At 46.9% G+C, this 16084-nt stretch overlaps 2 protein-coding genes across 3 annotated transcripts in view; both read left to right on the plus strand.

The window, feature by feature from the left end:
- Positions 1-1075: 1075 nt before the first annotated feature.
- Positions 1076-5758, plus strand: SSBP1 (single stranded DNA binding protein 1). Its single transcript, XM_041398588.1, has 6 exons — positions 1076-1231; positions 2130-2190; positions 3110-3250; positions 3890-3977; positions 4488-4576; positions 5593-5758. Exons 1-6 carry the CDS (start codon positions 1208-1210, stop codon positions 5637-5639), a joined length of 450 nt encoding a protein of 149 aa, XP_041254522.1. The 5' UTR covers positions 1076-1207; the 3' UTR covers positions 5640-5758.
- A 6302-nt stretch (positions 5759-12060) lies between these two features.
- The window catches only part of CREB3L2 (cAMP responsive element binding protein 3 like 2), a 74349-nt gene continuing 70325 nt past the window's right edge, over positions 12061-16084 (plus strand). For both annotated transcript variants that reach the window (XM_041398569.1, XM_041398570.1), the window contains exon 1: positions 12061-12287. In XM_041398569.1, the coding sequence (XP_041254503.1) occupies positions 12180-12287 (108 nt within the window). In that variant the 5' untranslated portion in view covers positions 12061-12179. The remainder of the gene's footprint in view (positions 12288-16084) is intronic.

The raw sequence follows: 16084 nt of genomic DNA on the forward strand, positions 1-16084 counted from the left end.
TCTGCCATGACAAAAGAATGACATTTTCTCTACTCACTTCCCTCTTTCTTGAGTTGGGCCCTGTTATTGATGATTTGGCAGTCTTAACACTTGGGCTGACTATATTTTCAGAGGGGTGTTGATGGCTGCACAGGGAGACAGCATCTACAGCTGGCCCCTTCTACTACGAGCAAGTAGGCAGAGACTATGGCAGCCAGTTTTAGCTGCATATATCTACAGCTGGCCCCTTCTACGAGCAAGTAGGCAGAGACTATGGCAGCCAGTTTTAGCTGCATATAAGGAGTCAGGCTGGTTACACACAGCTGTCCTGGGGGGCTCAGGGTGCAGCTGAAGTGGCGTTTCACTAAGGGGGGACACAGAGTAATAGAAAATGCTTTAAGGAGTGGGAGTTGAAGAAAAACATTCTTTCAAATTTCAGTAACAAAACTTTTGTAACTGGGTGTGCTCTAACAGACTAGTTAGTCCCTGATTAGTTAGTCCCGACTCGTTTTCTGTCAGTCGGGGAGGACTCCTTGTTCCCGTGGGGGAGACGCGTGGGGCAGTGCGTTGGTAGCTGGGTCTGTCTGTACCCAACTCCCCTCCAGCATCTCGCACGTGGTGCAGCTGCCTGCCTGTGAACTGCAGCCTTTCAGCAAAGATGAGGGCAATTAGAAAAGGCTTTGTCAGCTTTTTGGAGTTGCCCATGTTAATGGTTGTATGTGTTTGAGATCTCACACACCTTCCCCCCTCTCCCCGCTAAATGTAACTTTGGGGGTCCTTCTCGTTTGTGTTGGTTGGACAGAGCGCTGCAATGTTATGAGGCAGCGCTTGGTAACTCGCTTATTTCCAGGTTTTACTGGTTTGTTTTATGACGTTGCACATGCTGGCTTTTAACTGTTAGATCCTATCGTTTCGTGCGAATAAAGGTTTTATCACTTTTAAACCGATAATGGAGTGATGGAATTTTGTTCGTTATTGTTTTCCTCCGCGAGCTCTGTGTCTCCCGGGGGCTCGGGGCGCGCGGTGGTGGCGCTGCCCGTGCCGCCGCCGCCGTCCCGGGGGCTCGGGCGCGTTTCCTCCCGGAACCTCCCGCCCGGCCCTTTCCTGTTCCGGCCGGCCGCGGGCGCAGCGCGGTAGCGGGAGAGGTGCGGAGGGCGCGGGGTCGGAGGCCGGGCCGGGCCGGGGCTCGCTTCAGCCCTGCTTTCCCCTCCGCAGGCTCGGCGGCAGCATGTGGCGGCGACCGGCGTGGCAGGTAGGGCCGTGCGGGGCCGCGGCGGAGCGCGGCCCGGCCGCCCTCGGGGGGAGCAGCTGCGGCCCCTCCGCCCCGCAGCGAGGCTGCAGCGACTCTGCGGACGCGGAACAGTGCTCGGCGCTGCCCCGGGGCGGGGAGGGGCGGACGGAGCCGAGCGCCCCGGAGCCCTCGGCCGGCCGTGCCCGCTGGCCGGGGCCTCGGCTCTGGGTCTGCTCTTAAGGAGATAGAGTGTGAGCTCTGGAACCACCTGTTCTGGGAAGTGAGCCTTTTTTCCCAATTCCTGCACGTGGACATCTAGCGGAAGTTTTTCTGGGCTTCCCCCCCGCCCCCTTCCTTTCTTCTAAGCTGGAGTATTTGCTTGAATAATGGCAGTTCCTGTGCAGCTTTCCCACTTGCAGTTCTACGAATTTTGTGTCCTAGATTTACTTTGGGACAAGTGTGTCAGTGCATCCACTGCTCATTCCAGTGGGTGGATGTACTTTTTGGGCACAACTGGTTAAACTCTGAAACGAAGCAGAAGCATCAGACCTGTTTGTTTCCAAAGACTAAAGCTGAAACAACTAAAGCCCCACTCTCCTACAAACTTCCTCCCTTCTTATTTACATATTACTGAAAAACAGTAGTTACTGCATGTCCCAAAAATAACTGCTGGAGGTATACCTTTGGGCCATGCTTCTTTCTAGGCAACTCTTTAACCTTGATTTAACCAGATGTTTTTTAAGTACTCTTACCAGCTTCATTTGGCTGAACAGATTTCTTTCCTCAGGTCCCCCATTAGTTACCTGGCAAAGAACATACTTGCAGAGCCTCTGTAAGTGCACAGAAAATGAGGTGTGAAGACTTGTGAATGCTGTTCATAGTTTGTGTCTTGGAAACTCATATTTCTCTGTTTCTTCAGGTGCTACGCCAGTTTGTAAGACATGACTCTGATACGGCTAACTCATTGGTACTTGAAAGATGTAAGTACCTCCTGAGATGCAATTTACTTGTTACTCATTGTGTCTATCTCAGTTTTAGGACATCTGAAATAAGGCAGGAGAGAAGCAGGTAGGAGTGGTAGCTCCTCAGTGTAGCACCTAAGAATGTGTTGTTGCAAGCACACAGTCTTGAGTGGCTTCCTGTCTGGTCTCTGTCAGGTGAAGCAACAGTTTAGGGGAAAAGAAGAAAGCCCTGACAAAGACTACCCCCTCTATAGGGCAGGTCGTTGTGCTTATCTGTGGCAGTGGTTTGGGTCTGCTGTTGGCATGGTTTCTAACACCTGCCTTCAGCTGTCTTGTGTGCTTGTTTCTCAGACTCCTGGGTCCCTGGAGCACTTGTCTGTGTGGTGCTGCCCCAGCAGGATTTGCTTCAGGTGTTCTTCAGCCTTCACTATTCACTTCACATGCTCCTTGTGCATGAGGGATACTTAGCTGATTTCTTCCAGTTGTCCTTGAGCATGGAGAAGGGATAGACTGTGTCTGCCTAGGCCTGGTAATAGTGTAAAAACTGACTCTCTCATTCAGAGGATAGAGTATAGTAATGCAACTTTGCTTCAAAGGTACTGCTGTGCATTGTGTTTTATCATTATGAAACAAATAAAAGTCACATAAATGCAGTTTAGTCTTAAGTGGTACATGGATGTATCTGTGGAAGAGATGGAACAGAAAGAATAAGGAACCTTTGGCTTTTTAAATCAGTTAGTTCACAGTGATAATGACAGTATAGATGCAGTCAACCATCTCCTGGGGCCTGAAAAAGCCAAATGTCATAAGAGCTTTAAAAGTGCTCAGGAGGTGCAGAAAGTTGTGATCCTGGCCCTTGAGAAAAGCTGCTGACTGATGGCTTGCCATGCTTAGAAGCATCATAATTCACCTTTGTGTTTGGTCTCTCTTGTTTCAGCCATGAATCGTGTTCAGCTGCTTGGTCGGGTTGGACAGGACCCTATCATGAGGCAAGTGGAAGGAAAAAATCCTGTTACCATATTTTCCCTTGCAACCAATGAGATGTGGCGGACAGGAGATAGTGAAGTAAACCAGGGAGGTGAGTCTGCATGAGCAACGTGTCCCAGGTCACAGCTGCATGGCCAGCAGCAGCACACTTACAAATCTCTGGGGTGCAGGAAGGTTCCTTTGAGCTCAGCAGAGGTGGTGGTGCATTTGTGTGTGTCTTACTGATCCCCAGCAGCATGTACTGAGGAGAGATCTGCTGTTGACTTTCCTCAGGAGGAGAGAAGAGTGTGTGGAGTGGGCAGTTTGTCACTGGTGGGGGTATGTCAGAGGCATAGCAGATTCTGTACTCTTACTTGTTTCAGGATGAGAAAAATAAAGAAAAAATTATTTTCTCATTGATTCTGTCATCAGTTTGCATCTGCAGATGTCTCATTCTCTAGATTCTATTCAGTGTGAAGTGTCTGAGGGGGGAAAAAATTACTAGTGTGAGCACTGTCTTACAGAAAAAACAATGTCTTGGTTTGAACTGTGCTTCTGCACAACAATTTGTTTGGACATGGATGAGTGGAACATTTAGTTCTGGAGTGAAGTCGGAGATGAAGTACTAGTATACTTCTGTTTTCAAATCACTTCACATAATTTGAGAATACCGATGTGTTGAAGCTAATTTCTGAGTCTTGTATCACAAAGAGGATTTGGCATCCAGCTCTTTTACTTCTGTGTACCTTAGGTGATATCAGTCAGAAGACGACATGGCACAGGATCTCTGTCTTCAGACCTGGCCTCAGGGATGTCACCTATCAGTATGTGAGGAAAGGGTAAGTGAATTACAAATGTGTGTGAGGATTTAATGCCTTAATAATGGATTACTGTAATAATTGTAGTGACCAGGAACTGTAAGTAAGATACAGGTGCCATAAAACAAGTTAGCACAGCAGCTACAAACAACTGATAAAAAAAGCCTGTGTAGTTTGAATCAGATTCTGAATTCAGCCTTTTCATCAGGAGGTGTACTGATAAGACAAAGAGTCATGGGCTCCAAGTGAATGAGGGAAAATTTAGGTTGGATATATGGATGTAAACCTTACTGTCAAGGTAGTGAGGCCCTGGCACACTTGCCCAGAGAAGCTGTGGATGCCCCATCCCTGGAAGTGTCAGGCTGGATGGGACTTTCAGCAGCCTGATCTAGTGGATATATTCCTGCTATGGCCAGATGTTTGGAACATGTGGTCTTTAGGATCCCATTTTAATCCAGACCATTCTAGAATTATAGAGTGGAAAATAGCAGCACAGTTCTCTGACCAAAATCAAATTCTTTGTTTTTTTAGCTCTCGAATCTTTGTTGAAGGGAAGATAGATTATGGTGAATATACAGATAAGAACAATGTGAGGCGACAGGCCACAACAATTATAGCAGGTAAGAAGCAAAGCACCAAAGTGCCCCTTGCCCTTTTAAAATGAAGAGAGGGTGGAGGGCCTCTGAAATGAATCTTGGTTTGTCTTCACCCTCAGTATCCACACTCAGGGATTTTGAGATAATGGGTAGTGTGTACCAGAAGATTTCCTCTGGCACTGCTTGTGAACACACAGAAAATGAGAGTATCCAGTTGCAAAGTGCTGCTGTCATTTGTTTATTCCACAGAATGGATAAGGAGTAGATTTGTGCCTTGGGTTGACACAACAAAGAAAACTAGGAAACTCAGCTTGTTCCTTGAGCCTTTAAATAGCCTGAGCATCCTGCATCTTTATTGTGGATAGAGCTGCTCCTGTGTTGCTTTTGAATGAGGAATAAATTAATTGGGTAGTAGAGCAAACATTTCTGTTACACAAGTATGTCTGGAAAGACTAGAACAGAGGAAAAGGAGAGGGGAAAAAAAGGAAAAAGAACAGTCATATTCCTGGATGTTTCTGCAGCCTCTTTAAAAGCTAGCAGTGCTGGAAGGAAGAAGCAATTATGTTTTTTAATTAGTGTTCTCCTAATGGTTTCTTGTTCAAGAGGCCCAGTCTCAAGACACTTTAGAAATTCCTTAGGCTTGATGAAGTAGGAGCTTCCCATATTCCTACAGGCTGTTGACACGGTATACAGTATATAGTGCAGAGTGAACATGACAAAAGAAAAGGGAAATAAGCTGTAACTGGTGGAGATTGTAGTGAAATAATTAAACCATTATTTTAAAATATTTTAGTGTCTTTCACTGTTCAGCAGCTTTTCATCAGCTTTAGCACACTTGTTTCATAGTACTTATGACCACCTTGAATTGTCTGCTTTCAGGTGAGATAGAGTGTACTGGACACTGTTTTATCAACTATTATTCTGTCCCAAAATCTACATATTAGCAACTTATTTTAACTCAGATACCTGAGCGTCATGGTGTGAAGGCTTGCAACAAGGCAAAACAATGCTCAAGATTAATTTTTTAAATTTCTTTTCAGATAATGTGATTTTTCTGAGTGATGGCTCAGTGAGAGAAAAGGTGTGATGTCCTTAGTGCTTGGATCCAGGCCATTTCATTCCTTTGGTTTTTCAGTGCTTCATAATTCTGTAGTCATATATGTTGCTGTAGTTCCTTTAAGAAATAAATAAAATGTTTGTTACCTAGAGGGTACTTCTGTGTGTTTTGTTCTCCCATTTGGTTTCTCTCTGTTACGATCTTTTGTATTACTTTCTTTTTTTCTCCTTAAAAGGAGAAGTACCCCAGGCAGCTGTATCAGTTCTTGAGCTGATGAAAATATAAACGGGGAGTCACTCTTTGCATCTTCAGCCATTTTCAAACCTTCTGTCCTTGTCTGCCTTAACCTCTCTCCTGTCTTGGGGGCCTGCCAGCCTGATCCCCTCTTGCTTTAGACATCCCTCCTCTGTTCTATAGGTGTAATTCCCTGTTTTTCCTTCACTAAGCCAGTTGGACATTGAGTTTAAAGCAGAATCATTGGCCTTGACTAGTGCTCAGCTGGAGATTTCTGTCACAGACCCGGAGGAGGCCTCCTGTGCATTTGCACCTGCCCCTCTGCTGATCCTAGGTATTGTCTTTCTCCAAACCCTGCTTAGGTCTTGTTTGTTGTGGTGTTTGGTGTAGGATGACATCAGCATTCCCATCCCATCCCTCGTCAGGGTGCTGTGCCCATGGCTTGCCGTCAGGAGGAGCTGGAGGAGCGACTGCCTTGGCTGTGCCTTCGGGGAGTCGCATGGAAAACATGAAATACATTCCGGGTCTGGGATTTGTAGTGTGGGAGTGGCCCTTGTTTCACTGCGTTTTGTTGTCAGAGTGAGAATTATTGTATTGGTAAGAAGCTGCTCAATTAAAACGAGTTTAATTCTACTACACCAAAAAAAAAAAAAAAGAGAAGGGGAAATTCCCACTGTAATACAACATGATGGAACGGGGAAAGAATAATATTAGAAGTGACAATTTCGGGCCTTCAGAGCTGGTGGGATTTTGTATCTCATCTCTCTCTGATCCCAGTGCAGAACACATTAATAGTCTTTGCAGCTCTTTCCCCTACTGAACTTTGGGGGTTTTTTAATGCCCTGTGCACATTGTCTGTACTAACAAAAATGTCAGTTATTTCAATTCAGCATCTATTTCTGGTTGATGTTAAAGCTCTAACAAGTATCCGAGCCCCTGTCACTGGCATACTGGGGTGTCAGATGTATTGCAAAGGCTTAGCTATTTCAGTGGGTTGCTATCCACAGAAGATTTTCTTTTTAAATAGAAAATCCTGACTTTAATTCCTTTAACTACTTGTTTAATCTGAGCCTGTTGTACTGCTGTGAGAATTGTGATGATGCTCTTGCACAGTAGTGATCCAAGTAATTTGTGCTTGGTCCACACAAGTTTTTTCTCTTTGCTAAAAGCTGGAGTTTGTCTTGAGCTTTCTGCTAGGAGGCCTTGAGCAAATGTGCTGAGCTTCTGTTCATTCAGTGGTCACCTTGTTTGCACTCTGCTGTGGTGGTGGAGCTCGTGGCAGTGTCTGTTTTGGTGTCTGGGAACTGCCATTCTCCTCCAGACTCAGAGCAGAAGTGGCAGCAAGGATTCCCTTCACCACCACAATGGAGTGGCCAGAACTCTGCAGCTGCTGAATAGCTCCTGCTAATCTCTGCCCCTGGCTCAAGCTGGAGACAGCAGAGCTAGCACAAGGTATTAGGATTAGATGCTAGCAAGGAAAAATATTTACTCAAGAACTTTGAGTTTTCTTGCCCTTCCAGTTCTATTTAAAGTAGCTAGTACACTTGTAAAGATTGACCTGCTACAAAGATGGCACACACTGACTTTGAGCACACACTGGAAGCCTTGTGCTGAATGTTCAGCACAGCTTGGCAGCAGGATAGGCCTTCCCAAATGATTCTGCATTGCCCTAGGTACAGCAAAAATAACCAGTGGCAAAGGCTTGCTGTGTGTTCATCTTATGTCTGCTCTGCTACTCTGGGGCAAAGTTAATCTGTAACTAAGTCATTTCACTTGTGAGAAAATCCTGTGTGAAATCAGCATTCCTATAGCATCTGGTTGGTTTCAGGTTTTTTTTATGGATAGGTATTTGTTCTGTGAGGAAATGGAATGGGAATGGTATCACCTGAGTGAAATACAGTGATTCCTTGTTTGTAACTAGGCAGTGTTTTCCCACAGTGTCCCCTGGAAAATGGCATTCTGCTTTTTCTTGTCTGGGTTAGCATCTTGTGTAAACCTGATGAGGCAAACCCTGGCTGCTTCCATCAACCAGGATATTTAGAAGTGTTTGACCTTAAGCAGGAATTTATTTTATGTATTTATGGTGATAATTACAAAAGATAAATCTGGGTGACTTCTTTTTAAAATGTCAGCACATTCACCAAGTATTTGGAGCGTTTCTGAACAGCTCTGAGGCAGAGCTATTCTGGTCTGCAAGGCAGCTCCATGGCATTCAATTATTCCTGTCAGTCTGCTGCAAGGTGTAGGAAACACTCTCTTCTCTGCTTGTTTTTGTGGCGGTTTGCGGAAGACACCATGGCATTGTGCCTGTGTCACAGAGCAAAGAACCCTTTCAACTTTATTCCTCATTACTCTGCAGTAATTGCTCTGTTCACAGAAATTAGGAGCCATGAAGAAGTAGGAGAAGATGCTTCACCCAAAGAAATCAAGTCCCACTTCACCAAAATAGCCCTCTCCCTCTTCTCTGTGTTCCGTGGGGTTGGGGGCACTGTGCCTGTGTTCCCAAACACAGGTCACACTTCCGTTCAAGACCAGCAGTGCCTGTGGGGGCCTGGTGAAAGCCCTTGCAGGGGGGCAGGAATTGCAAAGGTAGGAAAGCTGAATTGGAGCTTAGAGAAGCCCCTGGGTAAAACAGCAAAGATGATTCTGGTAAAGGGAGCCTGTATTTCTGTCAGTGTACCAATTATGTGGGTTTAGTAACAGGCTGTCTTCAGGGCTGGCTATCCCACTTTCTTCATGTGTCAGAAAAGGAATGAAATGCCAATATGGTGGGAAGAAAATTTTACTATTCTCAAGCTCACCTTCTATTTTTAACTCTGAAATTTCTGTGGTGGAAGCTTTTTTGCCAAGTAGTTGAGTGTGTCTGAATGTACAAACTAAGACTTTGTGTCTGTTTATCTTGGCAGTGGTGAGCTTCACAGCAGTGTGATTTAAATCTCATTTACACAAGAAATTTGCTTTGTTAGTGCAAGTAAAGTCTTTGCACAACACACAAAGAAGTAACTTTCACAGGGTTTCTCCTGAGACATCCTCTTGTGGGGAACGTGTGTCAGTGTGTGTGAGATTTTTCTTCTGCTTATGGCTTATTCCCACGTAAAAAATTCAGCTCATTACCATACTTGGCCATTTCACAAAAATCTCTAGTAACTGTGATTAGAAATTGACTGCTGGTTTATTCTTTATATTCTTAGACCTGGAATTTGTGTCCTGCACTCTTTAAGAGGTGCTGAATTTGTTGAAGAAATCTCTAGCTCTGGCTGTTTTCTGTTGCTTTCAAGGGGTAAGATTTTTACTGGTAGCTGGTCAGAAACCTGGCAGTTTTCATCCTGTGGGCTCTGTTGCTGTTTGTTCTTTTCTTGCTGGTTGGTTTCTCAAACTGATTTGAACAGAGCAGCTGTAGAAAATGGTTGGTTATCTTGATCCTGGTTGTCACAAGTCAGAAAAATGTCACCTGTAAATATTTAATGAACCTTTGTGCAGCTGACCTGATCAAGAACTGAGTAATGATGTGGTTGCAGGAGTTGTGGCTTCTGTAACCCGGATCTCCAAGGAGTAAGAGAGCACCTTTCCTTTGCCAGGCTTTGTATTGTTGCTTGCTTTGGTCTTTGATGTTTTAAGTAAGTGGTGTTAGTTTGGAGCTCTGCCTTAGCAGCCTCCTCTTTCTTAGTTGCTTTGGTTTTCTGTGTGATTTCTGTGCGGGCTTTCTGCTCCTTGTAGAAAGGGAGCAGAATTCTCAGTAAACAAAAACTGAGCTCTTCTCTTCCCTATATGTGCAGACAATATGTCCCCACCCTTTTATGTTCTTGTAGATTTTTGGTTAATTTTTGCACTCTCCTTCTGTTCTGTGGGGTGAGTTCAAACCCACTTCAGAAGAGTGGGGTGAGGAAAGGGTCTTACCCAAAAGAATAAATCAAAAATGCTCTCAGAATTATATGAGTTGGAACTTAATAATACTATTATAGTTGTTCTAAGAGAAAAGTAATGAAGCATGGAGAAACAGCCTTGATTTTCAGCAGGCTGGTAACTATTGAAGTCCACCATTCAAATCCTCCAGGGAGTATGGGATAAAGTCAGGATAGCTGTGTCTGTATCATGTTCTTGTAGGTTTTCAGGTGCTTTCCCCAGTGCCTGATTTCTGGTGCAGTGTCAGTCTGTGGGCAGCAACATGTGACACGTTAGACTACTGTCCCATGTATTGTATCAGCACACTGAATAATTAATATTCTCTGGAAAGGATTAGTTTCCTCCACTTTTGTCTCTTCCTTCTTGGTGCCCTGTATGTGCTGCCAGTCTCTAGCAGAACCTTGCTATTTCAGATTTCCTTTTCCAAGAAGCACTGGTGCTGCAGCACAAACACATCGGTGTGGTCTCTGTGCTGTTGGCTGCCACCATGCAAAGCAAATTGGTCACATTTCCTTACAAAGTCTTGGGTCATTGTTTCAGAGATATTGAAGCTCAAAACTTACATGTAGCCTTGAACACTAATTTTAATAATGTGTCAGTAACTGGGCAGGATGCCCAATTACCAATATTATGGTTTTTATTTTATATTACAGCCCCAAAGATGGATAGTTTTGTGTGTCAAAATATTTCAATGGCCAAAGAAGTCTTCCAGCGTACTTACGAATTCTCAGCAGATCTGTGTCTCACAGCAGCAGCTGTGCCTCAGTACCAATGATAAAGAGAAAGCTCCTGGGGAAGAGCAGAGGGGAGAGGGACACAGCTTTATATGGTGCAGGAAGAGTGGAAACCACTGGGGAAAGCAGCATTCTGTTTACCCAGGGTGCCTCAGTTTGTATGAGTGCTTTACCCAAGGGGGAAGGACAGAAGTGTGTGCCTGTGCAACTTCTTCCTTAAATAAATATTTCTGCCTGAGAAATGTGTTAGGATGAGAAATTTCAGCCCAGTACTCTTGGTCAAACAGAAGTCCTTGGGAGCCCCTTGTTCTCATCGTGCTCAGCAAAGGAAGCTGCACTCACCCAGTCAGGACCACCTTCTTCTAAGGTGGCCTTCATTTTGTTGGTTTACAAGACAAATATGGGTCTCCCTTTAGACTTCTCATATGGGCAAAACATTCATTTAGTGCCCCAGCACCAAGAAATTATCTAGTCACAGCAGTGATTTTAGAAGGTGCTAATCTCAGCCAGCAGGGTGATGGAGAGCCTTTTGTTAAAGGGATTATCACAAGGCCTCAAAAGCTTTGATAGGAAGAACACATCCAATGAAAACACGGAGGCTCCTGGATCAGGAACTGACCTTTACAAATTTCACAACCTGAATCTCAGGACTGGCACAATGGAATTGCTTTGATTACAGTGCCTGGCAGTACAAACAAGAAGTTTGTATCTCTGGTTGGGCTTGCCAAAGTGGAACGTAGCAATTCAGGTACTGGTAATTTGGCTTTTCTTTGCTGCTGCAGGCAAATATCAGACTGACTTCTTTCACAATATCTAACTCAAAATAACTAATTTTTGCAGGAGATCTTAGTGTAACTTCTGTTACCCTTTTTTCCCCCCTAATCAAACTGCAGCAGTTTAATAAACTTTAAAGCAACAAACCTGGTGCAATCACCATAATTTTTCCTATTTTTGTTGCTGTTGTGCCTATTTGTGCTGGGAAATCCTTCTCCAGAACAAGGACTGGATGACTGGTGCTGTACAGATGCTGGCTCTGTGAGTGGGTGGAAGTGGCTGCCACAAGAGGTGATGTCTCAAGGGAGGTCTGGAGGAGAGAGAACACGCCAGGAAGTCCAGTTCTGGTTCCTGCACAAGGCAGCCTGGAAATGTCCATTGGTGTGGAGCTGAGCCCGCAGCACCCGGCCGTGCCTGAGCTCGGGGAGCTGCACACAAGCACTGAGGAGTGCCCAGCTTTTTCAGTCCTAAATATCTGGCAGCTTGTCACTTTTTAAGAACAATGGAATGTCAGTCTTGCCCCGGCTTGGCAGGAACACAAGTCTTAAAATACCATAATTTCCCGTTGCTGGGATTATTTTTGCTGCCGGTTGATGAGCGCTCTGGGACAGATCAGAGGCAGGCACCGGCGTCCTCGGTGCGGCTGCCCGGAGCTGTGACGTTCTGGTTTTCAGAAGGTGCGTTCTGTCTCACCGAACGGGTACCCTGGGCCGCGCTGTCCCGTCCCCTCTCTCCGGGCCCCGCCGTCCCGGCCGCGGAGCCGGGGCCGCGGCGGGTCCCTCCCTGAGGGCGGCCCGGCCCGGGGGCGCGCGGCTCCGCGGCCCGGGGCAGCGGCGGGGGCAGGGTCCGGCAGCGGGGCGGCGGACGGACCGACAGACAGACGGAAAGACAGACCGACGGGCCGGCGCGGGTGTCTGCGGCCGCCATGGAGGTGTGCGAGAGCGGCGGGGAGCAGCCGCCGCTGCTGCACTGGGACCGCAAGCTGAGCGAGCTGTGCGAGCCCGCAGACCCCGACACGCTGCTGAGCCGCACGGTGAGGAGCGGCGGGGGCGGGCGGCGGCTCCTGGCGGCGCCGGGAGGCCGGGGGTGGGATGGTTGAGACGCCGCCGTGGGCGGCCGCGTTTCGTGGGCCGTGGCGGGATTCCTCGGGCTCTCCGTGGGCGTCCCGGTGGGCGCCAGCGTCGGCACCGGGCGGGTTTGACCAACAGGTGCTCCCCTGTGCCCCTCGCCGTGACTGTCGCCCCTCGGGGGCTGCCCCCCCGGGGACCGGGGTGTCCTCGGGCAGGCCTTGGGGTCCCCTGTGCCCCGGGGGGTCTCAACTCCCTCCCCTCCGAGCCTGGCGGCGGCTCCCGGTAACCGGAGTCCCGCAGCCCCCGCTCGGTCCGTCGCCGCTTCCCCCGCCCGGCCGGGGCTTCCTCTGCGCCTGTCCCGGCTCCGTCCCACTCCCCAAGCGCAGGAGGGAAGTGACACAAGTTTCGATGTTTTTGTTGTTTGTTTTTTGGCTGGAATCCCCATATTTTGGCTTGCGTAAAACGCATAATTAGGGCAGTTTTGAGGAAATATGTCTGTTGGTTCACTGTTACTCAGGAGGCTTCTGGCAAGCACAGCGATGCACCTCTGTAAACCCCTGTAGGTGTGAATCCCGAGTGGAAGTGTGCAGGGAGGTCCCCTCCAGTCCTGCTGGTGCGAGGCACGGGGCGGCCACGCTCGGTGTGGTTGTCGAGCACGTGCTTGGATGGAGACCCAGAGGAACATGGTGGTGGCCACTGGGATGTGGCAGTGCCCCGGGGATAGCGCTTGGCAGGGGCTGCCACAGGCTCCGCGTTCCTTCCTTGCACCCAAGAGGGTGATGAACAAATGATGTACAGGGTGATGTGCAAATACAGCCCCAGAGTGAGGCACCCGGCCCTCCATGGGAGCAGCGGGGATCCCGCAGCCGCTGCCTCTGTGCTGATCTTGGCATTAGTCTTGTAAGGCAAACAAGGAAAATCTTATTTGTTGTGTGTGGTGTGTGGTAGTCTCACTGATCCGGGATCGCGTCCGTCACAAGCTCCAAGCCTCGTTCCAGCAGGAAGCGAGCCTGCTGCACGCCTGACGGTCTTTAAACAGTGTTTGGCTTCTTTGTCTTTGAAAGTTCCAAGCTTTCTTGCGCAATGTGTGTCTTCTGGTAGATCCGGGGAAAGGCAATCCTGTTATGGTGGCTTGGGCTTTTAAAAGAGCCAGCAGGAGCACTTAACAATGGAAAGCTCTTCCTTCAAACTGCTGTTTTCTTGTGTTTTTTTTTTTTTTCTTTACCAACAAGGATGTTGTGAGTTAAATGGGAGGCTCATTGGAGAGTGTTCCCCTTCAGATTTTACAGTTGTGCTGGCATGCTTCCTCTTGCTCTGTTTGGATCCTTGTGATGAGAATGGAGTTGCCACTCTTAACTTTTGTTTTCTTACTCAGTGTTCTCATGTCTTCTTTAATTAGTGCTTTGAAGGAGATCTTGCACTTGAGCTAGAAATTGTGGCTGCAAGTGACATGGATATGTCTTTTCTGCCCTGTTTCAAAGAGCCTGAGAATTAAGTGTGTCTTGATAAAGAAAACATCCTGTTTGTCTGGTAGATGGAAATGGGATGCTTTTCCCTTTTCTGTTTTCAAGTTTTATTGGGGATTTTCAGCTTTGAATGCTATGATGATGACCATTTTGTAAGGGGCAGTGTGTAGCTGGATCTGCAAAATATTGGGCTGTGATGACTTTTGTTGGGAGTAACACTGACATTGATTTGTTTTTGTTTGCTGTCTTGCTGATTGGGTCTTTTTAGAAGTTTAAGATTTCTTCAAAGACCCTCTTGAAGCCAAATAGAAAGCATTAAATCAATTTCTCTTTCTGATTGTTCTTGGAATTCTTCTGAAAGAAGTTTCAGAAAAAAAAAAAAACAGCCTGACTAAATGTTATAAAGTAGGTGTAGTGAGATATTGCAGTCTTTAAAGAAGAAAAGAATGTGTATGAAATTGACATTCTTTAGAGTGAAAAAACCCCACACTTGGGCCTGTTGAGGTTTTTCTTTTGTGAATGTGCCCTGCCATGTGGAGGAGAATACCATGCTTGATACCATGAAACACAAGGTGTCTATTTACCTCTGGCCAAAACTTCTTAGAATCATTTGAAAAACCCAAAACAAACAAACAAGCTCTCTGGATGAAACATCTGTTCTTCTCCTGGGCTGTGCTTTCCATCTTGGAGGACTGATTTGACCCCGTTATTATTCTGCTGTTTGCAAACTCACTGCAGGGTTTTTCTGGAAGGATTGGGATGATGAGGAGACCCTTCCCGTACCCCTCTGCAGGAGTGCCCATGCCCTGTGCTGTCACCCTCCCCGCCAAGGAACATGGGTCCTACAGCATCTTCACACACTCCTGAGCTGCCCCTTAGCTGGATGTGCAGGTCTGCATCCAAGGAAACTGTGGGCTTGGGAAAAGTCTCTGGGACAGTCATGCAGCCCTGGGGAGGTGCAAGCTGGACTGGCAGGGGTAGAAGATGATGATGGCTGAGGGGAGAGCTCACAAGCCGGAAGAAGGGTCAGTGTCATTCCACAGTCAGACCTGTGTGTACAGACTGGTGAGGGTGAGAATTCGGTGCCAACTGCCTTTTGTGTGTTTTGAGTTGAAATTTAACCTTTCTATGACCAAAAAGGCTGTTCCTGGCTCTTGTTGATTTGACGCTAGCAGACAAGTGTGAAAGTATGCATACACTTAAAAACTTGACCTCTATTTTAAACTGTTCCAGCCTGCCTTAATTACCAGGGCTGAAATCCAACCTCCTGGGGATTTACATTTCTCTTTAACAGCTGATGATTTCACCAGTGCCTGGAGCTGTGTGAGGAACCCTTCCCTCACCCCACTGGTGCTGTTGGTGATATCGTCAGCTGTACCTGGAGAAAGTGGGGCCTCGAGAAGCTCAGCTCTGCTATTGGCAGCAATCCTGGAGGTTAAAGTCTCGTTAGAGTCCTCAAAGTGCTCACCTGGATGCCAGATAGCTTTATAGCAGTTATTTTTCCAGAGTGGTTTCCCATGGAAGCAAAGGCTGAAAGGTTTCCCAGAGGCGTGTTCATGGTATGTGTCATATGTCTGCATTATATAATCTTCACCTGTGCTGTAGCTTGTTGTGACTGTGTTGGTAGTGCCCTGTGCTGGCACCGTGCAAGGCAGTTTATTATTATTGTTGTTGTTATTATTATTATTATTGTTATTATTGTTATTTTGTGCTTTGTGCTATATTTGTGCTATAATATTGTATTATTATTATTTTGTGCTTTTTTTTCTGGTAATTGAACAGAAGGGAAACACAACACCTGCCACTGCCCAAGGGGAGCAGGAGTTTGGCCAGGTAGCAAAACCTCCAGCTTCTTGCTGCTGCTGTTACTTTCCATAACACACAGGTGGGCCTGAAGTGGGAGAGCTCTATTGGAGGCTCTGGGGTTCTGCTGGAATTGATCTGTGGTTGGACATGGCCCAGCTGGGACCCTGTCTTCTGTGACAAGTGTCACGTCTGAGGCGGATGGATAAGTCTGACAAACACGCCATGAAATGCCAACTACCTGTCCCATTGCTGGATGGGGGCTGAAAGGCAGGTGGTTCTTGGACATTTAAAACCTCCTTATGTTATACTGAGGAGGCAGTTTTATTTCCCCCCCCGCCATTTTCATGGCTATTTTAACACATGGGCTGCTGCTTCCAGATGATAGCAAAATGCAGTGGCATGCAAGCATGGATGTGATCTTGGCATGGCACATGCAGAACTGCAACCGCCCTACAGGTACTGGGGGACAGCAGCTGGCTCAGATATTT

The sequence above is a fragment of the Onychostruthus taczanowskii genome, unplaced genomic scaffold (assembly GCF_017590055.1).
Source record: "Onychostruthus taczanowskii isolate IOZ18803 unplaced genomic scaffold, ASM1759005v1 scaffold15, whole genome shotgun sequence".
NCBI classification, from domain to species: Eukaryota; Metazoa; Chordata; class Aves; order Passeriformes; family Passeridae; genus Onychostruthus; species Onychostruthus taczanowskii.

Bases quoted from the DNA above. Each gene is read 5' to 3' on its own strand.
- SSBP1 (XM_041398588.1), top strand. From the start codon at position 1,208: ATGTGGCGGCGACCGGCGTGGCAG. The intron at 3,251-3,889 runs GTGAGTCTGCAT...TGTGTACCTTAG, and splicing joins TAGTGAAGTAAACCAGGGAG to GTGATATCAGTCAGAAGACG. The intron at 3,978-4,487 runs GTAAGTGAATTA...TTGTTTTTTTAG, and splicing joins TATCAGTATGTGAGGAAAGG to CTCTCGAATCTTTGTTGAAG.